Genomic DNA, 28,000 nt, shown 5'->3' on the forward strand with positions numbered 1-28,000 from the left:
GATATTTTTAAAAAAGAGAGAGAGACCTTAAACCTCATAGATCAAAAACTACTCTTTATCAGACAACTAAAAATTTTTAATAAATATGTTAGACATGTAATTAATAATTTATATGTAATACCATATATTTCTAAAGAAAAATATGTTTACATTTCTTTTGAATACTTATTGGCTTATCAAAAACATATTTTCCTTATTTTGTTGATTATTTTACATGCAAGATGCCCCTTAAGTCAGCAATCACAGGAATTAATGTATAACTTTTCTAAAACTACATTATATTTTCTAAATGAGATTAACATAGGAACTTTTTTCATAAATTCTATTACATTATATATATATATATATATTATAATGTAAATAATTCCAGTACTCTCTTTACCTATACACATAAATACTACACACAATTACATTAAAAATTAGGTGGGGAAATGTCATTACATTAATTTATGAACATAAAAATCAACAAATAAACATATACATTATGGAAGTGATATGAAAGGAGGAAAACTGGCTTATTGCTTCAATTTCTACAAAAATTTTAACGAAATTCTAGTCTGTCATCTGTAAACATATAATGTACAATCTGTGAGAGTTTAAAAAACTCATACAATAAAAAAGCAGTTTGATTATTTTACTTACATACTGAAACTGACAAAGCAGGCACATATTTAGTGTCCAGTAAATATAATTCATCAAATGTTTATTAAAACGAGAAGGAATTTTATTAACACACAAATGAAAAATTTAGTAACAATGTTTAGATGTTTACATCTTACAAGAAAATAAGATTTTATGGAATTTATAAACATTAATTGGTACTTTCTGATTATCACACACCCATGAAAATTTGCCTTTTTGGAGCGGATATAATAAGAAAGTATCAAACTTACTTTCTTAATGCATGATCACAATTTCTAAGAAGTTATTTTTTCTAGCATTAATAGTGCAATCCCAGTTATCTGACACACTATGAAAACTTGACTCATATTAAGAATTATTATTACTATTATTCAAGAATAACATAATAATACACTCATATCCAAAATTTAAGTAAGTGATGAAAGCAGATAGAAAGAAAAGTATTTGTCTGGTAATATAAAAATATAAGCTCATTCACTGGGGAGGGTGAGATTAGATTGGATTATCTGATTGTGGCAAAGCATACAAGGTTTATGCGTCTATGAACAGGAATACCTTTATGGAGAACTGGCCAATGGAAACTGGTTTTTAATCATGTTATGTATGAGAAAAATCATAAAAATTCCCATGTAGCTGACCCTTTTCCCAAGATTTGGACCCATGTCAAATCATCATTGTTCAGTGATTTTAACTGCTCGGTTGCTAATGGGCCAATTTACAACAGGATACATAAACTAATGCACAAAGTCTGATCATCCTTTTCTGAAAACTCTACACCAAATGCCTACAGCTTTCCACTTTGCTAGATTACATAGTTGACCAAATAGTGCTTTTCACAAAGAAGTACAAAAAGTTTTCCAACCCCAAAGCATACTCTCCCATTACATTTCCCGCTATTAATATGCAAACTAGTTTAAATTCAATTATTCTGCTTTACCAAAGACTATTCAAAAATATATAACTAACTTCATCCAATACAATAATGCTACCATAGCAACACAGCAACAAAGAGAATGCCCTCAAAACTCCTGCATGTACAGATCTTTGAAATTTAACATTTAACTTCATCACATCATACAAATGGCCATCCATATAACAATGACTGCATTTGAAGATGGCATACATTTCATGTCAATGAATTGAATCTGATACATTCTGACACAATCTAATACATTATACAAGATAAATACAGACCATAAATACCTTCAGCAACTTTTGCAAGGAACTAAAATTCCAAGGAAAAAAAAAAATCTCAAGCAAATCTATTCCATACGGCATGACAACAAATCACTCAGAAGCCAACATTTATAATAACAAGGAAAATAATCAAGATTCATAATAAAATTCAAAAATTAGGAGTGATACGCAAAAGAAGTTTTCATGGGTTTTCTAAATTAATTGATAAGATAAACTACTATCATAAGATTTTGAAGAATGCAGAGCTCAAGCTGGGGATTAAAATCAGCAATTCAAAAACTATATACAGCACCATAGAAGAAAAAATGGCCACTCACAGGCCAACAGCTAGGATAATTCCTATGACAGAAAAAAATATATATTTGTTAAGAATATACAATGAACATTTGATCTCAGTAACATATCGAACTATCTCCACATTGCCAACACTAAAAAAATATAATGCCACTTTATATCAAAGTGCATGGTGAAGCAAATAGAGCCGTCCCGACAAACACATTTGGTATCAGTTTCAACTCAGCCTACTAAGAAACCAAGATTTCATGTACTGATTGTCACCCAGCTATGAAAGAACATCCATACCACATCATCACCTCGGCCAGAGTTTCTTAAACAATAGGGTGTAAACTGCAGTAGGGGGTCATCAAAAATTTTAGCAATTTTGATATTTCTTTAGCTTATAATAATTTTACTATTACCAAATATTTTTACATAATGTATCTGCAAACAGATAAAGATAAGACAATACAGACAAAGAAAAAACGAAAACATTTTGGTGCATTATTTTATAATAGAAACGTTAATTTTACTTTAAAAATTTAAATTAATGACCTAAAACTGCAATATTACATTACAGGACAAGTGAAGAAGCCGATAGTTTCACTCATGCATGCGTCGGATTTGCACAATGCTTATTGGGGTTCCACAACATTTTCGGAAATATTATGGGGTCCCCACACCAAAAAGTTTAAGAAACCCTGACCTAGGCATTAATGACACTACCATGATACCATTTAGATAATTCTAAGATACAAGGCAAAACAAGCTGTTAATATATCCTCAAAATGGATAACAGAATTAGTAAACAATGGAAAAGTCTTCTGGTGAGTGAAAACAATAATTCCAAGTACAGTTAACAGCAAGATACTGTAATATATAAAAACAGCCAATATCAACTAACTGCATATTCATTCTTATCCTAATCAGCCCAATGCAGCATCAGAAACAAACAGCACAGCTGACTGATACTAAATGGAATTCAACAGAAACTAAGCAGCTGCAAACATCTGCACATTATTATTTCATGGATTATAGGAAACGAACACATTCCTGTAATCCATGAACTTAATACTAGCAAAAGAAGCTGTTCAAGGCATGGCAACAATCAAATGCAATATGCTGTTCACAGCATGACCAAGAAGGCATCTTGCTACAATTGCTATTAAAAAGCAATAGCAACAGGGAATAGGATGCAATATAAAATGGTAAGATGACTTTCAATATATTACCAAAATGTGATACCAGTAGATTAACAGCCATACCTATACATAATAGCAACACAGCAACTAGGAATAGGATGCAATATAAAATGGCAAGATGACTTTCAATATATTACCAGAATGTGATACCAGTAGATTAACAGCCATGCCTATACATAATAAATGCAATGGCTTCTCCCAGATCACATGCCATTTTCTGTCTGCTTCTGCTGCAGAAACACTTAATCAAAAGATATTCACATCTATGGATAAATAGGAGATGGTTCCCATTATCTCTTCAAACAGGCAATAAGAAAGGATCTCTATCTTCATTACCCATCACAAATAATTCCAAAATATGGACTTTTCTCGGAAAAAGGAAACTTTAAAATACACATCATCAAAATAATGATTATTCTAGTAAGACATACACAGATTTGAGTCACCTGAATGAAGAATGCTCTCATTCAACTTCAAATTCCAGCAAGCAGAGCAGTTTACACCTTCGTGTTCTTGCATTTTTTGTACATGCAAAGTCACATTAAATTAAGCCATTAGCTTCCATTTTAGAAGTTACATCACAGGTTATTAATAATCAAAGTGAATCCTCACAACCACCGAGTCTTCAAATATACAGAAACTGTGCATATGCAAATAATTCATTGTTAAAAATATGCTCAAACTCTAAAGAAGTGCTGCACTCTGAAACTAAAGGATACTCACAGAAGGTCAAGTTAAAGTATAACACCTATACCACTTTGCCTAATTTCAACTGTCATGCATGCAAACTTGACAGAGACACATTTAACTTAATATACTAACTTTCCATTCATTGTTGAACTTTTGAACACTAGTTTATTATTATTGGCAAACATTGTCACTGTTCTAAAATAAAAAAACTTAATGCATTCCAAAAAGGCTTCATTTGTTTCTCTCACAATCAAGAATATAGGTCATCTCATCTGAAATCTAGGCCAAACTAAAATTAAATTCTGTCATCTTCCAAAATGCATAAATGAAGTTTTTTAATTATGAATCATAATATAAGTAACTGGATATATGTAATACAAGTAAATGTATATCTGTGCAAAGCAATAGATTATACATAATTTCAAAGCATATTTTGAAACAAATTCTTTATATCACAGTTCATGACAATTATTCGCAACAATTCTGAAACTCCTTTGATCTGTAATGTGCATGCCTTTTTGAGTTTTAATTATAATAAGAAATGAGAAAATTCATATTGAAACAAAGTAAATTGTGTGTGTGTACACAGATACAAATACACATAAATTAACAAAACAGATATTTTGTAAAGTTACAATTTATATGTCCATTATCTTATATGATTCATAAAAGTCATCATACAGTCAAAAGTCGTTAATTCGGACACCCATAATCCGGAATGATCTATAATCCGGACCTCAAAGCTAAAAACTTTCTACACATGCGCCGCGTTGACGCATGCGCATAGGCGTTTACGCGTGCGCGTAAGATCTGTATGACTGCACATATGCGTGTGCACAAGCGCAGAATACGTTTTCGCGTGCGCGTTTTATGTATAACTGACGGTATAAGCTCTAATTATCTATTTCAGTTAATGTTGATGATTGCGTTGTTCCTTAATCTTCAAATTGGATCCGGCTTATTATTTTTTGCAGGCTGTAGGAGCAATTTTATAAAAGTAAGATTGAACTTTCGATTATGTCAAATAGAATTTCCGATGCTGGAACTCCCAAAGGATCTACAAAACGAAAGTATGTTTCGATGTCCATCAAACAAAAAGTGGAATTGCTCCAAAAAATGGATAAAGGCATATCCTTTGTTTATCTAACCGTTCCGAAATCTGTTTATCAATTTCACGTTGCTCTGCGCAGGGGGGGGGGATGTCGCAGCGCGCAATGAACTGGAAGTTGATCACTATCGTTTTCTTCCGGGCAGATGTTTTTTATTTTATTCGGCTTATAATTCCTTATTAAATGTAGTATTTCATCTCGATGTACTCCATCTTTGGTATGATTTAAATCAAATTCCTCGTCATTATAAATATCACGAATACAAATCAAATAGTTTTCTGGTTGCAATTTTCTAATTTCGGCTATGCATAATGTATGCTTTACGCATGCTCACGTTGAAAGAAATGTTTAATAAAGTAAACAAATAAATATTAAGCTTTTTTTTTTTTGTAAATTTTGATACCCTTTAGATCATAATTGCTCATTATTTAAGAAATTACGGTTTCATATTTTTAATTTTATAATTTCTGAATGCCATCTTACCAGATTTAAACTGATGATCTATAATCCGGAATCGCCGAAGTCCCGACGAGTCCGGATTAAAGACTTTTGACTGTACTTATATTCATTTATGTACGTGTTTCTGAGACTCCTTCCCCTTTATTTTCTTCTTTCTAGGTATTTCTTTCTCCTGATGAGGAGGGACCTTTAGCTGCCCTCGAAATCGATTGATTGTTTCATTATACTTACACTAAATACAAGGTTGTTTCTATGATTTTGATCATAAATACTCAGTTTCAAATATCTATACCATTTGCAGATTTCAAAATTTATTTTTATATTATTCTAAATAATTGAGAAGCCTAATTTTACCTTTCTTAGCATCCTAAATATTAAAATAATTGAATAAATTTAATGTTGAATTAAATTTAATAATTCATAAATTAACCAATTAAATAAATAAAAATAAAAAAATTATCACATATTAGGTATAATTTTAAGGCCATGAAGAATTTGTATTCTCAAACACAAAAGTAAAAAAAACTATTGAGCTAAAGAACATACTTCTTGCTATTTAATATTTACTTATCAACAGCCATGCATTTCAAATAGATAATATCAACTGGTATTCCCTACAGCTTGTGATACATTAACTAAATCGCCCAAAGAATATATATTAGAAATAGGAACATGTATATTATTTTGTTGCAAGATATTCACTAGTTCACTATTTTGATTTGTGAGGTGAATAATGTTTTGGCACAGTTCTTTAATTTTAATTTCAGACTTTGCTATCAAGTCATCCACCTCTTCTTTCCATCTATTGTTTATCTTCAACTCAGCTTCTAATAATGCCTGTAGTTCACCACATATTTTTTGATAATGCTCTTCAGTAAGGCGTAATTGTTCAGTGTACGTCTGTTGCTTTTGACGAGAACTTTCTTCGAGCGATGAAAGTTCGTTTGCATGCTTTGATTTTGCTACCCTTAATTCTTTCTCTAGCTCCATACATTTCTTCTTTAACTTTGTCACTTCATCACAAAGTTTGATTCTATCACCAGATGCTTGATTGAAGTCTTTTAACAAATTATCTAACCGTTCTTTAAAATTATTCTGTTCTCCTTGAAGATATTGTAATTCGTCTTCTTTAGCAGATTTTAATTCTTGTAAAGCTGTCTCAAGAAATGCAGCTTTGAGTTCAAATTCATCCCTAGCCCTTTCAGCCATCGTTAAGCGCTTGCAAATGTCATCAAAGACACTACCGGACACAGGTATACCACTTGCACTCTCTGAATATAACTGTTCTAATTTTGATTCCAGTGCTTGCCTTTCTCGGACAGCTCTCTCAAACATGCTTTGTTTCTCACTGTTTTCACGATGCAAAGACTGTATTTCTTCCATTAAATCATGAATTTTTGCAGATGCTTGCTTTTCAGTTTCTTTCATTTCTGATTTATATCTCCTACTAACTTTCTCAATTTCTAAATCTATAGATAATTTGAGCTGCTCAATTTCTTTTGCATACTGTTCTTCTCTGTAAGCCATTTCCTTTTTCTGCAGAACAGCTTCCTGAGCAGTAAGCAAACTTTCCTTTGCATTTCCTTCTTTTATTGATATCTCACATTGCAAATTCTTATTTTGTTCCTCAAGCTGCAATACATATGTTGACAATTCTGATTTGCTAATTTTTAAAGCAGAAATTTCTTCTTTGCTAGAAGAAATTATCTTTTCACAATTGTTGAATTCTAACTGAAGATTTTCAACTTTCTTTTCCATTTCTGTTTTTTCAGCAGAAAGCTCAGCTACATGTTTCCTGCTTTTATTTAATTCATCATTAGTAGAATCAGAATTTTTTTTAAGTTTTTCAAATTCACTACTTTTTAGTTCAAGTTCTTTTTTTACTTTATGCAATTCATTTCTAGTATTAGAGAGTTCTTCTGATAATATATTTAAACCTCTATTATATTCTTCCTTAATTAAATCAATTCGTTTACCAACTTCATCTCTCTCAGCTGCAACAAGACTTTTTTTACCAACAAGCAATTCTTCTTGTTTTTCCAACTGATGCAATGCAGCTTGCCACATTTCGACAGCAGCATCTTTCGCTGCAACTGCAGCTTGCAGTTTGTGCTCAAGATGTCCAATGTCACTCTCCGAGAACTGCTGAAGTCTGAGCTGAACATTTTCTTTTAACTCACTTGCAAGTCTTCTATTTTCTTCAAAAAGTTTAGAAATTTCACCTTTCAGCTTAATCTGTTCTGTTTTAAAAGCTTGCATCTCTTCTTTCAATAATGTAAATGTATGAAAGTATTCCTTTGATGCTGGATCCATAATTTAAAAAATAAAATATTCTGAAACCATATATCGGAAACAGAGAATTAATTGTTTTAAAACATTTGTACGAAATCAAAATAATTGAATATAAATTACTTAACTATTTTCTAACTCTTTTGAAGTCAATACAACCCACAGATGTTCAGAAAAGGTCATGTAATCCTGTAAAAGGTAAAAGAAATTTCTTATAACCACATAATAATAACAACAACCATGAATTAATGCATATGGCACAAATAAATTTTGAAAATTATTTACTACAATGATCTGTTGAAAAGGTTCCTAAAGTAAAAACTTAAAACACATTCTTTTAAATTTCAAAATGATTTATTCATTTAGTAATAAAATAATTAATATTAATGATATACAGCACAAAGTTTGAAATCCGGATACCCATTATCCGGAATGATCTAAAACTCGGACCTCAAAACCACCAACAAAGTTTTTCTTGTAGGCTTTATGCATACACATTTGATTTCCCCCTCCATGCATAATAAAACACCTGGAGAGTCTCGATTCTTAATTTCACTTAAATAAAATACAGTACAAAGTCCGAAATCCGGACATCCATTAACAGGAATGATCTAAAATCGGGACCTCAAAACTACCAACATTTTTTCTTGTAGGCTTTACACATGGACATTTGATTCTCCACGCACAATAAAACACCTGGAGAGTCCCGATTATTAATTTCACTTTGACACTAAATAAAATACCTTGTTATTGAAGAAACAATAATTTTAGCATAAATTTGTACGATCAGTAAGTTGGCTCCGTTGCTGCATATCTGCTTGACACATATCTCAAACCGAAACATTCTACATAGATACATCATTGATTTGATGCCAATCTGGCTAATCATTACTTATTATACTTTCATTACAGCATGTTAACATCACCGCATGTTTATCAAAATATGACAACTTTGTGCAGGCACTCTATAAGGCTTAAGTACATGTGGGAATCTATTTATTCAGAACTCTGATAAGCCTTAAACATGTGCAAGAAATAGACATAAGTATAATAAATAACTAATACAATTCAGGCTTTATTGTCTCTGTGCGATAGAAGCTAGATAAAATTTAATGGAAGAACTTGTCATAAGTCGTCAAGCTCATGATGCATAGCCAAATACGTATTGAACGATAGCTAATGATAATTTGATGATGATAGCCGCTAATTTTAAAGGTTTTTGGATATCGCAAAACAAAGATGAAATTTTCCAATTAACGGATTTTGTAAAGAATAAGTAATAAATGAAGAAGACAAGTAATAAATGAAGATGATATAAAAGAAGTTTTTCATTGTGATGACAATGCTTCTCAATCATCAATGAATTAATGAATGGCAAAATTTGTAGTATGGTTCTAGATCCGTAAAATATTTCTACCGTTTAGTGAAGAAAGTGACAGAAAAGTCACTGAAAACGAGAAAATTTCGATTGACAAGTTAGTCGGAATGCTCCAAACAGCGGTTCCAAGACTTCAACAATGTAACTGAAAAAGAGATTATGTCTGTCTATGGAATTAAAAAGAAAGTATTATCACAAAAAACAAAGCAACTTAAACAACATACATTGAACGAAATGTTTAAAAAGGTAAACAAATAAATATTAAGCTTTGTTTTGTAATTTTGATACCCTTTAGATCATAAATATTTCATGATTTCATAAATCCCGATTTCATATTTTTAATTTTATAATTTTTACATGCCATCTTACTAGATTGAAACTGACGATCCAATATCCGGAAAAATCCCAAATCCGGAATCGCCAAAGTCCCGACGAGTCCGGATTTCGGACTTTGTACTGTACTTTGTTATTGAAGAAACAATCATTTTAGCATAAATTTATACGATCAGCAATTTGGCTCTGTTGCTGCATATCTGCTTGGCACACATCTCAAACCGAAACATTCCATACAGATACATCTTTGATCTGACGCCAACCTGCCGAATCATTATTTATTATACTTTTCTTTTATAACCGCATGTTTATCAACACATGACAACTTGAGTAATGACTGATGTAGCGATGCCTAAACAATTTTTAATGTTAGTTATTGAATAACAAAAGAGTATGGTAACCTTTTATGTTGACATTATGCTTGGTGATGATTACAGATTTAAGTTAAATGCACTAAAAAATGTTAGACAAGGAAAAATTTACCAAACTTTTCTCTCCATGTGTCAAAAATAGATTTTGTTTATGATACTCATAGACCCAAAGATTACATTTAGGGCTATTTGAATTAAGAATAACTGATTTGTTATTCACATAAACCGAGAACCAACGACAGTGCTCATAAGGTGGCAACAGGTTGCAGAATTTAGGACCTACAGAGATTGCATCAGGCGGAAAGATATCTAGCGCAAGACCTCAATAAGGCTTAAGTATATGTGGGAATTTACTTATTCAGAACTCTGATAAGCCTTAAGCATGTGCAAGAAATAAATATAAGTATAATAAGTAACTAATACAATCCATGCTTAATTGTCTCAGTGTGCGACAGAAGCAAGATAAAATTTAATGGAATTTGTCATTAGTCGCCAAGATCATGATGCATAGCAAAATATGTATACTGAACGATTGAATGATGATAGCCATGAATTTTAAAGGTTTTCAGATATCGCAAAACAAAGGTGAAATTTTCCAATTAATGGATTTTGTAAAGAAATGTGGAGAAGCAATAATAAATGAAGATGATATAAAAGAAGTTTTTCATTGTGATGACAATGCTCCTCAATATCAATGAATTAATGAATGGCGAAATCTGTAGTATGGTTCTAGATCAAGAAAATACCGCTACCAATAGTAAAGAAAGCGACAGAGAAGTTACTGAAAATGAAAAAATTTTGATTGACAAATTAGTTGGAATTGTCGACACAGCAGTTACAGGACTTTAACAATGTAACTAAACAAGAGATTATGGCTGTCTACAGAATTAAAGAGAAAGTATTAGCACAAAAAATGAAGCAACTTAAACAAATTACATTGAAAAAATTTTTAATAAGGTAAACAAATAAATATTATGCTTTTTTTGTACACTTTGACACCCTTTAGATCATAAATACTTCATTATTTCATAAATTATGATTTCATATTTTTAATTTGATAATTTCTGCGTGCCATCCTACTAGATTTAAACTAATGATCTAATACCTGGAATCGCCCAAGTCCTGACAAGTCCAGATTTTGTAACATTGTAATAATAATCAACAATCACGATTATTGATACAGTCAAATACAAAAAATCCACCGACCTGAAATCTGCCAACTCCTGAAATCCGCGTTGCCTCTCAAAATATAAACATTCAGTTTATAGGTTCCAGAAACTGCAACATTGAGCATGAAATATCGAAGAAAAAATACTTACCAAATTAATGAGTCATGACGGAAATACCAAATTATTGACATCATGACAAAAGTTTTTTCCCCTCTAATCAGCATCAAGGTAAAAAAGCAGACAATTCACTCTTCTTTTAAGTTCACGATTCATGTTGTTGTATTTTCTGAGCTTTGTTATTTCACGAGATTATTTAGTGCTACCTTTTTTTTTATCTGGATATTTTGTAGATAAATTTAAATATTTTAAATTTCAGCCCTTTTTAATACAATGACAGATAAGAAATGCACTCATGATTTTACTGCTTGCAATGTTGAAAAATGTAAAATTGAAGGTAATGAAAAAAGTGCAAATTCTGCAAAAGATGGAGGCAGGTTCCACTCCTCGGTTTATAGCAGAATCGTATGGAATTGTGACACAATTGTGCATGATATACAGAAAAATAAAGAAAAGCTGTTGAAATTTTAGCAACAGTGATTCTAACACTGGAACCCGAAACCGGAAATCTTTGCATGAGGCAAAATCGGCAAACCTGGATGCTGTGTACATATAATACAATGAATAATACAAGGTCCGGCTATTAATTTCCAGGACTGACGTAACTGCAGGAGAGCAAAAAGTCAGAAAATGGCACTAATGATTGCATATTGAAGAGTGTTTTCTTGCACATGTGCAGTGCAATTGGCGCCATTCTGAAGTAAGTGGTTCTCGTGGAAAGGTGCATTAAAACGTAGCTCTTAAATTCCTAGTGTCGAAGTGAAAATGGAGCAAAGAATCAACATTAAATTTTGCTTCAAATTGGGCAAGACAGCTGCGTAAACCTACGAAATGTTAAAACAAGTTTACAGCGAGGACGCATTATCCCGCTCAAGAACTTTTGAATGGTTTAACCCTTTGCGGCATGGTGGGTCAATATATGTCCCACCTAATTAATATTTGTTTTCTCAGTTAGCAATTTCCATTAAAAATTTTCTAATCTTTTAAAAATAATCTATTTTAGTTATTATTTTTCTCAGTAGATGTTACTACTATACCAGGGCTTAAGTTTATAAGCAAAAAATATTCAAAATAGGATCACAAGAGTGATATCCCTGTATCTCGCATTTTTTAATATTTTAAAAATTTTGGTATACAATTTATGATATGTATGATACTTTTTAATATTCAAAAGTACTTTATTTTCAAAAATCTTAATTGTATTCAATATTTTATAACATTAATTTTGCAGTTGAAATAAGTGGGTTAAAATTTGTCCCACCACACACTTGAATTTCCGCTCAATAGATGGCAGCACTCACGATTATTTTTTCTTTTCTTTTTTGTATCTACTTTTTCGTGATTGCGCGCGCTTTTACATCCGTTGTATGCTCTGATGTGCTAAAATGTCTAGGAAAAAATTAACAACTCAGGAAGCTTTGGATCTTTTTGCTGAATTGCCATCCGATTGCGACTCAAATGCTTCAGATGTCAGTTCTGATTCCGATGAAATTGAAATCCAGGAGAGAATAACTGAGGTTGAAGTTATTACTGAAGAAGAAAGGGAAGTAGTTATAATTTGTTTCGCTTTTTAAAGACACAGACCCATCTATGCATGTGGCACTGTAAATATGGATCGGAAGTATCTACCCAAAAATTTAAAAGACAAATTTATGTCAAGAGAATATACACTTTTCAGTTAGCGATGATTCAATTTATTGCATAAAATGGAAGGATAAAAGATCCGTTTCTATCCTGTCTTGCTTGGAAAAGGCAACTGAAATGAAAGAAATTAATAGAAAGGAACGAGATGGAAAGACAAAAAAAAAGTACTGTGCCCAAACAGCATTATTTCATACAATAAGAATATGGGATATGTCGACTGATTGATCAACTGAAAGGACTATATGAAATAGACCGCAAAAGCAAGAAATGGTGGCACATGATTTTTTTTTTTTTTTTTTACTTTTTAGATGCGAGTATAGTAAACACATTTATTCAAGTTTGTTCGCGAATCTGATCATGATGTAAAAACAATGAAAGATTTTCTTCTCTCAGTTACAGAAGGTCTAATGGCACTTGCAGACAAGAAAGAGCTGAAAAGAAAACTGAAATCCCTAGTTCAAATAAAAACTAAAAACCCTATCGTATAACCAGAAAAGACACTAAAAAATGTAAGGACACTGATGCTGACTCTGCCAAAGAGAACGAGCAGGAGAAGATGTGCATATTGCAGCATATCGAAAGAAGAACGACGAACATTTTGCATGTGTGAAACATGTGAAGTGCTTCTATGCTTACAAAAGAATGAAACAACATGTTTTTCAAAGTTTCATGAAAAATGACTTTTTTTCAATTTTAGTCATATATAAATGTTTTTGAATCAAGTACCAATTTAAATATTTTCTTTAGTATCATATGTACGAGTATCAAATTTTAATCTTAAAATAATATTCAAGAAAATATTTTCTTTTGTTCCTAAAATTTAAAAATATTAAATATATACTACATGCAAAATGTGCATATGCAAAATTTTACAAGTCATGTATATATGCAATAAGTACAAAATGCATTTTAGTGTGTTTATTATGAATATTTTAGAATGCACGCTTTATTTTGTTTATTCATTCCACATATAATTTTTTTTTCCTGCATTACACCAATATGCTATAAGACATGTGCTAGTTGCATGCTGGGACAAACGGTATCCCACCTTCCACCGTAAAAAATAAAAGCGCAGAATTTTTTTCAAGACTTAAAGGCACTTAAGTAAGTCCATCTGACTTATTCTAAGGCATTTTTTAAAAGATTAAAATATATTTTAAATATGCGTGTCACAAAGGGTTAAACACTTTCGAGAAGGGTGCGGAGGCGTCAAAGATGATCCACACACAGGTTTCGGCCGCAGTCCGTACGCATGCCGGAAGCAATTGAAAAAGCTTGCAATATGGTGAACTGTGATTGTTGATTGACTATTCGAGTACTCGCCAATGAATTCAACATAGACAAAGAGATGGTTCGGAAAATTTTGATGAAAGACCTAGGCAAAGGCAAGATTTGTTCCAGATTCGTTCCTCACGATTTAAGGGACAGACAAAGCGACTGAGACTGGACGCATGTGGCGAACTTATCAACAACACTGATGCTGACTCTGCCTTCCTGGATAGGACAATCATGGAAGATGAGTCTTGGTGTTATCAATATGACCCTGAAACTAAGTGTCAAAGCTCCAAATGGCGGTCTCCAAGTTCACCAAGGCAAAAAAAATTTTGATTTGAAAAGTCCAAAATCAAGGTCATGTTAATCGCTTTCTTCGATTGCGATGGACTTATTCATCATGAATTTCTTCCTCCTAACATGACTATCAATGGACAGTTCTACGCAGAAGTTCTTGACTGACTTCGAAAACAAATTCGTAGAGCGAGGCCTCATTTTCAACAAAATGGAAGTTGGCTGCTGCTACATGACAATGCCCGCCCACACTGTAGCAAAAAATATGAGGTGTGTGATCTGGAAGAAATATAAAATTAAAGTAACTTACCCCCAAAGGATGACAATTCAAATAATATAAATCAATTAATATTTATTATATCTTGACATCATTAAATTTTGAATCAGTACCAGCATAACTTAAGTAAATATCGCCAGACAGAAGAATATCAGTCATAATCGTATAGTGGCCGAATAAATAGAAGACTATCAGTCCTACCATTTTGAATCCTAATCTCTCGTACGATATGTGTGTAATATTCCAGTCAAAGTAGATCTCCTTCCATCAACGTAAAGCAAAGTTTCGTGATAAAAAAAAGTCAAATTTTTTAAAGGTGGAAATTAAGTTAGCTGCTTATTCCAATATATTTTTGAAGAAGCACAAGGCGAATACTTATATCATCTGGAAAGTTCTAGCACGTGCACATGAAGTCTTTTCGAAGATTTTTAACTTGTAGAACATTATTAATTATCGGCAGATGTTATGTATATAAATCATTTTGTAGCTTCAGTTCCAATTTCTTTACAAGAAGGAATACCATGGCTCTACATACAGCAACGGAAATGGCAGACCAAGAAAGGAACGAAAAATAACAAAAAATGGCGCACACGTCAGCCAGGGTGAGAACAGCCAGAAGAACGTCCTACACACACATTATGTTGCATGTGAGGCAATTCTTAGCCCAGCATGGTGTCGTTGAAATGCAGCAGCCACCATACTCTCCAGACCTAGCAACTGCAGACTTTTTCCTGTTTCCTAAGTTAAAAAATTTTCTGAAGGGAACAAGATTTCAGGATGTTGAAGCCATCAGGAAAGCAGTAACGTCACTATTAAAGAGAATTCCAAAAGAGAACTTTAAAACTTCTTTCCGAAATTTGTACAGCCGAGCACAGATGTGCATTACGGCTGATGGGGATTACTTTGAATCATATTAAATGGCTATGTGTTTAACCTTTTTTTCTTCTGAGTTATTCCACGAGTCCTGGAAATTTATAGCCGGACCTTGTATAATCAATTTATATATGTAATAATAATTTAACACATATAATAAATTATTGCAATAATGAATATAATAATTCAATTAAATGTATCTAATATGCCTTATTTATTTTGCACTTTGAGTCTGAATATTACGATTTATCTTTTCTGTCTTGAAATTCGCAAAATCCTAAAAACTGCACAACCTCTGGTCCCAAGCTTCGCGGATTTCTGGATTTCTACTGTATAATAATTCATAGCTTTTTGGGATCATCTACCCTATGGATTTGTTCAGCACATCCTATCCTTGCAACAATGATACATCAGATATTTTAAAGTAACCTATAGGCATTTTATATGCACTGACATTTTTAGGTACTTATTTATTGCATTTGATCTACATCAAACTGTTTATTATACATTACCACAAAATTTGAAACAAGATTAGTAATGATTGAAAGCTTTTTACTTATTTTAATTTTTTGCAATGAAATAAATTCGACAACGTAAATCCGAAAATATATCTGTAAAGCCTGTACACATATTTTTCTTTAGATAGATATAAATGTACAGGCTGACATTAAGAATGAGGTCATTGATAATCTGGCTAACTCAGATTCCCAGCACACCTTCTGCAGTGAATTTTCAGATTTACCGTGTTGGTGTGCTGCTGTTCTCTGGGGGCATGGTTTATCTTTTGATAGTGCTGTACTCTGATGTTGCCTGCATGAGCTAAGAGACATAACTGTCTAATCCTTTTCCTTTTATCATTCATTTGCTGCAGTATAGCCTCATTATGGATTCAGCAAATAAATAACAGGTGGTATAAAATGTACATATTATGTGTTGTCGATTGTAGAGAAAGAGGAAATGCTAAAATACCTGATAGCAGAGTGTCTATGCGAACGATTTGTTATACATATGACACAAGTTCTTTAATAGTGTATGATATTAAAAATCTGCTAGTTTTTTCTGAGAGCAGATCAAAAAATAAATGTTCATAAGGAAGTCAATGACAGACTTAGAATACCGTTTTTGTAATTTGTACGAATAAAATCAATTTATAAGTAGGATGCATTATTATTAAACATAATGTAATATTTAACTTAATTATAAAGCAAATTCAAGAATAAAATTACCTTCAAAATTCTTTTTCAACTAATTAGCATGAAATTAATTAATTTACAATATTAAATTGCTTCCTGAAGCATCTTTATATTTTGCTTACAATATTCTCACATATTTTAAAGAACATTAGTAGTCTTTGGTAAAAGAGTAGTTTAGGGTACCCCTCGGAAAAACTTGGCGATTTTTGGCGGTACATGGATACCGATTTTGTGCAATTCTTTGACTCGTTATTTTGGCTTGCGAAGCGGAGGTTTTTGCGCCAAAAATCACTGCTACACAAAGCCAAAATAACAAGACAAACAATTGCACAAACTCGGTATCCATGTACACATCGACTTATTTTCACTTAACGCCCACCCCCAAATTGAACAAAAATGGCATTGCGCACTCTTTTAACTTTATCCATGTATACGTCGACCTATTTTTCCTTTAAAAAAAATCCCAGAATTGCACAAACTTGCATAGCGCACTCCCTTTACTTTGTCCATGACCACATCGATATATTTTCACTTAAAAAGTCAAAGGAGCGCCAAATTCTACGATATAGGCAAACAAAAAATACATAATCTCGATAAAATACATTTTAAACCAAACAATAAAATAACATAAAAAAGGATAAACATGTTATACATTTAGACACTACCAAAAGTAAGTATTCACTTACCATGATTTTCAAGTTTGCTTCGTACACCCAGAGCCACGTAAAAATCAAAATATCAGTCATATTCAAATGATTTTTTTCAAACCAGGTACTCTTTCTGATCGAGCACTTCACATAGCGACCATCTGAACCTTTCTTCCAACAAACCCCTTCAAATCCATCTAAATGGTTTTTACGTTCGACTAGATGCATATCCCCTCCTACATACAGGACAGTTATAATGGCTACTAATTAAATATTCATTTACACACCAGTCAATTAAAGCTCTTTTCTTTCCCCTTTCGCTCCAAATCGTACAAAAACTTCAAATTAATCTTACTACATTCGGCCATTCTACCGTCTAAAGAATCAAACCAACACACACCACAAAAACGCTTACAAAACATCTCATGATTCAAAATTTCCCAGAATCATGCACCCAATTACATCACAATACGGTTTTCGTAACATTCAACTACTCAGGCTACCATAAATGAAACAACAACTTTGCGATAAATCAAACAACAACTTCACCATAATACAAGGGGTACCTTAAAGTCTACTCTACCCGTAGTCTTTTTATCAGGTTTTTAATGAAAGTTTCTCACCACCACAAATTTTGCCTACGCAAACAGTTCGTGTTGGAATGTTTAATCATATTTTGTCAAATAATTTTTGGCATTTGAAAGAAAAAAACTTGCGGCTAATCTTTGGAATATGGTAACAGGTAGTTTGGCGACATTTTGGTAAGGCGATAAAGGTTACTAACTAGGGCTTTACTACATAGATAAAGTCAAGAGTGTGCGCAATGTTATTTTTGTGCACTTCTGGGATGTTTTTTATGTGAAAATAGATCGACGTGTACGTGCAATTCTTAAAAATGCGGCAAGCAGTTTGCGATTCTGCACTTTCTCCCAATTTCATACCTAATCTTTGTCATGATTAAGCACTTTTGTTCCATAAAAGTTCTAGCATAAGCGTAATTCGGCTAGCAGATTGTTGGAAAAAATGCTGAGTAAAAAAAAACATGCCTTTACTTCGTGAAAACAAAATGGCGTCCAAACAAAAACTAGCAGGTTGCTGTAGCAGGGTTGGTCGCCAAATTTTCGCCAAAAAATCACCAAGTTACCATAATCCAAAGATTAACCAAACTTGCTTTAGAACACTGTGTTGTGAAATCTGTAAAAGAATATTGTTCTCATTAAGTACAAGGTGTCTGAAATGAAACTATCCCACTACCAAATTAGAACCATCATTTACTTCCAATTCAGTTGCAAAAAGTCAGCTACAGAATGTCACCAAATCATGTATACAGCTTCAGGTACTAATGTGGTATCATATAACACTATGAAGGTTTGGTACAAAAAATTCAAAACTATATGACATTCAAGAAGTTGAGTTGGCTGGCCTACTTATGTTGATGAGGCTCATCCGTAAGAACTTCTGGAAGATGATCAGTATGCAACCACTCAAAAGATTGCTAAGGAGATAAACATTCGTGCCATGTCCAGTAGTCGTGCTATGCATTGCATAAACTTCATGTACAAATTCAATACCTGAGTGCTGCATGAGCTGACTCAAGCAGATAACGATAGACGTGTTCAGGCCTGCACTAATCTGCTCAAATATCAATGCAAAACTCTGTACCAGATCGTCACCTGTGATAAAAATGGATTTACTTCCCAGGCCAAATAGGGTGTTGGTCTGCACCCAGTGAGCCCGCTGGCAGCATCACAAAACACAATTTGACTAACAAAAAAGTCATGCTTTATATCTGGTGGGATTGCCGTGGTATTACTCACAGAGTATCTGGAAAAAGGTAAAGCTCTCAAAAGTAAGGCGTACGGTGACATGTTAGTCCGTGTTGAAGCTGCTGGATAGGAAAAATATTGAACTGAGTTCCGATGCAAAAAGGTAATGCTCCATCAAGATAATGCAAAGCCACATGTATCTGCATTCACAGGCTGGACTCTGTATGGACTTGAATGGGATTTTTTGTCACACCCACCATGTAGCCCTAATAACACTCCTTCGAACTTCTACCTTTTTCACACCTGCAGTTACATCTTACTGGTGCTCTCTTCCACTTTGCACAGGATATCTAAAATGAGGTTGATCTGATTTTGGACTCGCGGCCACTAAGTTTCTGGGCAGAAGGCTTTGAAAAACTACCAAAACATTGACAGAAAACCATAGATTTGGGTAGTGATTGCTAACCACACTAAAGGTACTGCTTTCCTGTTTTTTTTTTTTTTTTTTTTCTAACTTTATTAAGAGAATTTTCATTGGCAGAGACCTTTTGTTACAACCAGATATTTAAATTTCACTAACAGATAGTTTACATTGATTCGTTCTTTAATGCCTTATTTTGTCACCTACTCATTCAGTTCATATGCAAATTTTATATCAAGAGGCATGAGTTAAATTGTGAAGTAAAATAATAATCAGCTTGACTCATAACAGAAGCTTGGCTGTTGCCACTGCAGCAGCTTGCTTAGAGACAAAGAGCCACTGATCAGAACAGACATGCATGCCTGAAGTTGGCATGATTGGTAAGTATTGAAAGTCAGCTGTACTTTGTCTAAGGCAGTTAATGTTATAGCTTCATGTAGACTTTCTGGAATTGTAACCCATTTAATCAGAATAATAGAAATGAAATATGATATATAAAAATGGCAATACTGGCAAAATGAATATACAGTATTTAATAAAAAGTTTTAATAAGCCACCGAAACACTAAACATGATAGGTTATTTTGTATTATTTTAAGTCTCTGTAGCTGTAAGGAATAAAGTTTTATGTTAATTTTTTTTTTTTTTTTTTTAAATCTCGCATCTACAATAAGGATTAAGGGAGAAGATAATTCACCTTAACGTGAAGAGATAACTTCTAAGGGTTAGAGCACTTAGTTACAAATAATTACATTACATAGTTAGATACTCTTAGTTACAATAACATTTTTCTTTTTTTTAATTTCAAGAAAATATCCATTAAAAGTGCACTAAGAACATTTTTCAGCAATTATAATTTATGATATTGATTCTGAAACGGGTTAAAATTTATTCTACGGTACCTCTTGGCAAATCGTTTCGTTTTTGACGCCAAGAATGGCACCAGGAATGATCAGCACCAATTTCAGGATGGCACCGATCCTTCCGCCCGCTATACAAAACCAAAACAAGATGCCAAAGACTTACACAAACTCGGTGTCCATGTACACATCTACCTATTTTAATGTAAAAAAAATCAGAGAATTGCACAAACTAGGCATTGCGCACAGCCTTAACTTTTTAATGACAACTAAAAAAAATCACAATTTTCTCCCAAGGCTAGTTTCGCCAACATTATCAACAGTAGGGTTAGTGAAAAACCTATTTCATACAGCGGACTTCCAGATTTCCCGAACAAACAATACCACTTGTTGATTTTTTCACACAGAGACCAGGGGGTATTATACAGTGAAGATCAGCCCTAAAATGTTGGGGAATGTGCAGAATTACCCACTAACTTCAGGCATTTCTCAAAACTGCCAACTTGAAAATAACAAATCAAAGAATTGCACAGACTTGGTATCCATGCACACATCGGCCGCCTAATTTGACTTAATAAAAAATCGAAGAATTGCACAAACTTTGCATTGCACACTCCCTTGACTTTGTCATTGTACACATCGATATGTGCAATATAAGTGGGCGATTCTGCATCAACTTGAAAATAACAAGTCAAAGAATTGCACAAACTCGGTATCCATGCACACATCGACCTATTTTCATTTTTAAAAAAAATCGGAGAATTGCACAAACTTGGCATTGCAAAGTCCCTTGACTTTGTCCATGTGCACATCGATACTCGCCATATAAGTGAGCGATTCTGCACTTTACCGAAAATGTTATTGGTATAACTATACATTAAAAGCTACAAAACATATTTTGTAGCACGAACAAACTCCTGTTTGGTACTCTTCTGGGAAGCACTTCCGCAGAGAACCCGGTAAATGTAAACATTGCCAACTTTGGCGATAATAGTTCAAACCTGGTAACCCAGCGAATTTATCCTATTCGCTTGTTCAAAGTTTGCAACCATTCCTCTTGCGTTCATTTTCTTGAATTAAAGCTGTCGTTGTTCGCATTTGCAGATTTATATTATTCTTCTCTTATTTAATATTATTTTTTAACAACGAATAGACAGAAATATTTTCGTAGATAGATGCCGGTTCTCGGTTCAGGATGAAAGGAAGAAAATACACCGGGAGGGGTGAATGCTAATTTGTAACATGGCTGTTCACGTTGTGTTCTTAATTATTATCAGCTCTAAGAACCATGAGGTTTCCAACCTTTAAAATAATTTGTTTCCGTAGGCCGCAAAAATGTACATGTGCATTTTAAGTAATTAAGTAATGCTTTTATTTTTATTATTGGTTATTGTCATCTAAAATTATGAGAAAATTTTTATGGTGTAAAATTTTAACAAGATAATATATTGTTAATGCTTTTCTAACAATAACCTTTCAGAGGATGGCAGGTGTGACATAAATAGATGATTAAATTGAAATAAAAAATATTACTGATCATCTAAACCGTGGTCATCAAAATTAGCAAACCACTGCTGGTGTAAGGAATATATTGTATTCTGTGTTAACTGGAATTTAAGACAATTTTTTTTCGTTCATCACGTTTAACCAGTTAATTTCAGTACATTAATACTAATTAATATTTTTTAATGAATTTTTATTTCCGTTACAAATACTTATACATTGTCAGTTGATCTTTGGATTATGGTAACTTGGCGATTTTTTGGCGACCAACTCTGCTACAGCAACCCTCTATTTTTTTTTCGCCGCCATTTTGTCTTCACGAAGTAAAGACATGTTTCTTTTCTTTTTATTTACTCAACACTTTTTCCAACAATCTACTAGTCAAATTATACTTATGCTACAAATTTTATGTAACAAAACTGCTTAATCATGACAAATATTAACTGCAAAATTGGGAAAAAGTGCACAATCGCACACTCCTTGCACGTTTTTCAGAATAGCACATACACATAAACCATTTACACGTCGACTTATTTTTACTTAAAAAAAATCCCAGAATTGCACAAAAATGGCATTGCACACACTCTTAACTTTATCCATCTACACTGCTATTTTCTCATAAATTACAAAAATTTGCACGAAAATGCAGGAAAATTTTGTGAACCTTTAAACTCGGTAAAAAGCACATATATGAAATTACCGGATCGCGAAAAAGTACATACCCTTTCCAAGGATTAACATTTCCACGTATAAAATAAATAAAATATCCAAAAACGTTTACCTCTAAATTATCTATTATATTATAAATGTCACCAACGAATTCAGACCGCAAACATTAAAAATAGTTACAAATACAGTCAAAAGTCGTTAATCCGGACTCGTCGGGACTTCGGCGGTTCCGGATTATCGATTTTTCCGGATTATAGATCATCAGTTTAAATCTAGTAAAATGGCATGCAGAAATTATAAAATTAAAAATATGAAACCGTAATTTACGAAATAAAGAACAATTATGATCTAAAGGGTATCAAAATTTACAAAAAAAAAGCTTAATATTTATTTGTTTACTTTATTAAACATTTCAATGTAAGTTGTTTAAGTTGCTTCGTTTTTTATGTGATAATACATTCTCTTTAATTCTATAAACAGACATAATTTCTTGTTCAGTTACAAAGTTCCGCTGTTCAAGTCCTATAATTGCTGTGTCGAGAATACCGACTAATTTGTCAATCGAAATTTTTTGTTTTCAATAACCTCTGTAACTTTCTTCGCTATCGGAAGCGAATTATAATGACGAGGCATTTGATTTAAATCATATCAAAGACCGAGTACATCGAGATGAAATACTACATTGAGTAAGCAATTATAAGCCAAATAAAATAAAAACATCTGCCCTTAAGATAAGGATAGTGCTGACAGATCAACTTCCAATTCATTGCACACCGCTGCGGCGTTAAAGATAAACAAAGTTTAGATAAACAAAGGATATGCCTTTATCCATTTTTTGCAGCAATTCCACTTTTTGTTTAATGGACTCCAAAAGATACTTTCGCTTTGTATATCCTTTACATATTAGTAAATATATATTGGAAATTCTATTTGATATAATCGAGAGTTCAAGCTTACTTTTATAAAATTGCTCTAACAGTCTCCAAAAAATAATAATCCGGATCCAATTCAAAGATTAAGGAACAACGCAATCTGCAACATTAACTGAAATAGATAATTAGATAATTTTAGCTTAGCTTATCCCGTCCGTTATACATTAAAGGCGCTTTCGTAAACGTATTTTGCGCACGCGCACACGCAAATTCGCAGCGGTAAAGCTCTTATGCGCATGCGTCAATGCGACGCATGCACAGAAAGTTTGTAGCTTTGAGGTTCGGATTATGGGTGTCCGAATTAACGACTTTTGACTGTACTTAGTGTCAAATATTTAAATTATTTCCATACACGTTTACTTCAACTGAAACATATACCAAATTGCTACAAACATAAAATTCACAAAATAACTATCATTTAATTAAAATATCACTAAACCATGTACACGTTTACTTATTTTTACTTAAAAAAACATCCCAGAATTGCACAAAAATGGCATTGCGCACACTCTTCACTATATCCATGTACACTGCTTTTTTGTCATAAATTAGAAAAATTTCACAAAAATGCATGAAAATTTTGTGAATCTTTAAATCCGGTAAAAAGAACATATATGAAATTACCGGATCGCGAAAAAGTATATACCCTTTCCAAGGATGAACATTTCCACGTATAAAATAAATAAAATATCCAAAAACTTTTACCTCTAAATTATCTATTATATTATAAATGTCACCAACGAATTTATACCGCAAACATTAAAAATGGTTACAAATACTTAGTGTCAAATATTTAAATTATTTCCATGCACGTTTAATTCAACTGAAACGTATACCAAATTGCTACAAACATAAAATTCAAAAAATAACTATCATTTAATTAAAATATAACTAAACCATGTACATGTCGACTTATTTTTACTTAAAAAAAATATCCCAGAATTGCACAAAATTGGCATTGCGCACACTCTTCACTATATCCATGTACACTGTTTTTGTCTCATAAATTAGAAAAATTTCACGAAAATGCATGAAAATACTCAACGTATACTACTCAAACGTATTCCAAAATACTACAAACATATAACTCACAAAATCACGATCATTAAATTAAAATATAATTAAATTAAAAACACTACTTAAAATATAAATAAGCACATACATTAAATTAATAAAAATTAGATTACAATCCTAATTACTTTAAACTTAATCATTGCTAATAACAATTTTCCAATAATACCATATTAATTTACTTACTAATTACATTTAGAACAATGCATAAAAATAATATCCTCAAATGATTAAAAATACTAACTTACGTAATCTTCTTCAGAATCTTCATTACGTGGCACGCACACTTCCCTACAGAAAGAATTCCAATCGGCTGCAGTACTACTGCTAATTTCTAAATCCGAAATCCAGTAGTCAACTGGCAGTCTATTCACCCAGTAATAAGAAATTAATGAAATTTCACCCATACTCAAACTACTTTCAGCAAACCACATACACTTCCTTACACTCCATTTCACAAAATGTCCATTTTCACCAGATTTCTTGCACCGCCATTCACACATTCTCATTTCACACAATCTCATTTCATTCCCACATTTTGGACATTCATACTTATCCACAATTAAACCTACACTCATACACCATTCAACCAATTCTTTTGAATTATCAGATAAACGCATTAAAAATTTAGAATTCACTTTACATAGCGCCATGCAATCCGAAAATTAATCAACACTATTTCACACAACACACAATGAAGCTTAATACAAAATAATATAGTACTACAGATATTTTTCCAAATTTTTACCCCCTTTTCCGATTAAAGAACTGTAATTCGTCCATTAATGTCACATGACATATCTCATGATCTCTCATTTCCCTCACACAAAATAATGCGTAATCGGAACTGAGGACTTCTCACATTATTACCAAAATCCTAGGTAGTAACCTTTATCGCCTCCAAAATGTCACCAAACTACTTGTTACCATATTCCAAAGATCAGCCATATTGTCTTATGCTTAATATAGTATTCTTTTCTGTGCTAACTTGAATTTAACACAAATTTATTTTCGTATATCACGTTTAACCGGTTAGTTTTACATCTACATGCTTATTATCTGTGAATTTTTACTACCATATGCTTAATATATTGTTTTGTCTGCTAATTTGAATTTACATGCAAAAATCATGTTTACGGTTCGGCTTATCCTGAACTTGGCGAGTAAAAATGCAACGGCGCCAACTGATTCTCTGCGGATGAAAACCCCTCTTCTGTTATCGGGATTAGGATTCAGAAATGTATGTATATACAGTGTCTCACAAAAGTGATGGGACACTTGTGCTTTACAAAAGGAAACTGTAATAAAATAAATTTAAAAAACATGTAAAAATTTTTGTGGGTGTGTTTCATACTTAAATTTAGTAACAATTATTACATAAGATACATTTTCTCAAAATATTAAAATATTAATTTAATAAAAATACAATTGTTCAGAACGGAGCAAAAAATGGCTCACATACGTGATGGGACACCATTAGATACTACTACGTACTACGATAAAAATATTTTGGTGGGTTTTTATTTTTACTCAAAAGCAATTGGCAATAATTTATAAAATCGTCTGCAGTATTTCTCTTCAGTTTGTTTTGGAAATTTTGCGTTTTTTAGCTCTGTGCAGCCATGAATGCTAATTGAAAAGAAACTTTCCCTGAAATTCAAAAATTAGTTATTAATTTGCATATTGAATGTGGAAAATCTATTAGAGAAACTGCTGAAACAGTTAACTTGAGTCATTCAACAGTTTTCAATATCATTAAACGATATAAAAAGAATCATATGATTCAGGATAAAAGAAGACCTGGCCAACCATCAAAGCTATCCAACAGAATAAAGCGAATTATCGTTCGAAATATTAAAAAAAAATCCAAGAATGAGTGCTCCTAAAGTTGCTGCTGATTTACAAGCATTATATGGAATAATTGTTAATCCTGAGACTATCAGAAGAGTAATTCGATCTGCTAGATAGAGTAGAGCAGCCAAGAAACTGTAGAGCAGCCAAGAAAAAATTCTTCGTAAGTGAAAAGAATAGAAAACTCAGACTGGCTTTTGCAAAATCCAACATAAATAAGAATTCTGATTACTGGAATGAAGTTATATTTGTTGATGAGAGTAAATTTAGTATATTTGGTTCTGACGGTAGAATCTTGGTGTGGAGAAAACCCAGGGAAGAATTTCGCAAACAGAACTTGGTGCAACAGTAAAACATAATGAAGAAGGAGTTATGGTATGGGGGTGTATGTCGTCCGCTGGAGTTGGTAATCTCGTTTTTATTGACAGTATAATAGATCAATACAAGTATATTGACATTTTAAATCAAAATTTGAAATCTTCAGCACAAAAATTGAACCTTCATAACAATTTTAAATTTTACCAAGACAATGGCCCCAAGCACACTGCTTTGAACGTTAGACTGTGGCTGCTGTATAAATGTCCTGAAATAATACAAACACTACCACAATCTCCAGACTTAAATCCCATAGAGAATATTTGGCAAGAATTAGAATCAAGAATTCGCAAACATACCATTTATTCAAAGCAACAATTAAAATTGGTGCTTCAAAAAGAATGAGGTAAAATCGCTCCAGAAATCATAAAAAAATTAGTCGAATCCATACCAAGAAGATTAAATCATATTTTAAAAGGAAATCCAACAAAATATTAAAACCTTTTAAAAAGTAAAATTTTTGGATAAATATTTGATGGAAAAGTAAGTGTCCCATCACTTATGTGAGCCATTTTTTGCTCCGTTCTAAACAATTGTATTTTTATTAAATTAATATTTTGAGAAAATGTACGTTATGTAATAATTGTTACTAAATTTAAGTATGAAACACACCCACAAAAAATTTTCACATGTTTTTTTAATTTATTTTACTACAGTTTCCTTTTGTAAAGCACAAGTGTCCCATCACTTTTGTGACACACTGTATGAGTGTGTGTGTATGGAGAAATATTTTCATGCATGCATGTATACATGTACTTACATAAATATGTGTTTGTATACACACACATACCGTATTTAGGAATCACTTGCAATAACTTGCAAAGTGCTAATTACAGAAACATACCTACGAATTTAAACAAAATGTTTTAAAACGTTGTGCCATTCATCGTACACATTACATTCATGAATAGAATTAAAATATATAATACATAGTATATCTATTTAAAAAGCTTCCCATTTTTTATAGATTCGCTCTCTATTATACCAAAATTGCATAGTTTGTCTTAAATAATACCGAAAGAAACCTACTTTCTGCAGTTTTTAGCAAAAAATACTAACCAGAGAACCATCAACATCATTTCAAAACTAATTCGCGCAATTTTTACTTATTGCCAGATTCA

The 28,000-nt window shown here is 32.4% G+C and overlaps 1 protein-coding gene across 1 annotated transcript; it reads right to left on the reverse strand.

Annotated features, from left to right (window-relative positions):
* Window positions 1-52: 52 nt before the first annotated feature.
* LOC118182562 (sodium channel and clathrin linker 1-like) lies at window positions 53-28,000 on the reverse strand. The gene is made up of 2 exons (XM_035351933.2): window positions 27,909-28,000; window positions 53-8,053 (listed from the first exon to the last, which is right to left on the reverse strand). The coding sequence occupies exon 2, from the start codon at window positions 7,886-7,888 to the stop codon at window positions 6,176-6,178; it is 1,713 nt and encodes a 570-aa protein (XP_035207824.1). The 5' UTR covers window positions 7,889-8,053; window positions 27,909-28,000; the 3' UTR covers window positions 53-6,175.

Source organism: Stegodyphus dumicola, chromosome 2 (assembly GCF_044657685.1).
Source record: "Stegodyphus dumicola isolate Sdum_Otavi_A_Nest chromosome 2, ASM4465768v1".
Taxonomy (NCBI): domain Eukaryota; kingdom Metazoa; phylum Arthropoda; class Arachnida; order Araneae; family Eresidae; genus Stegodyphus; species Stegodyphus dumicola.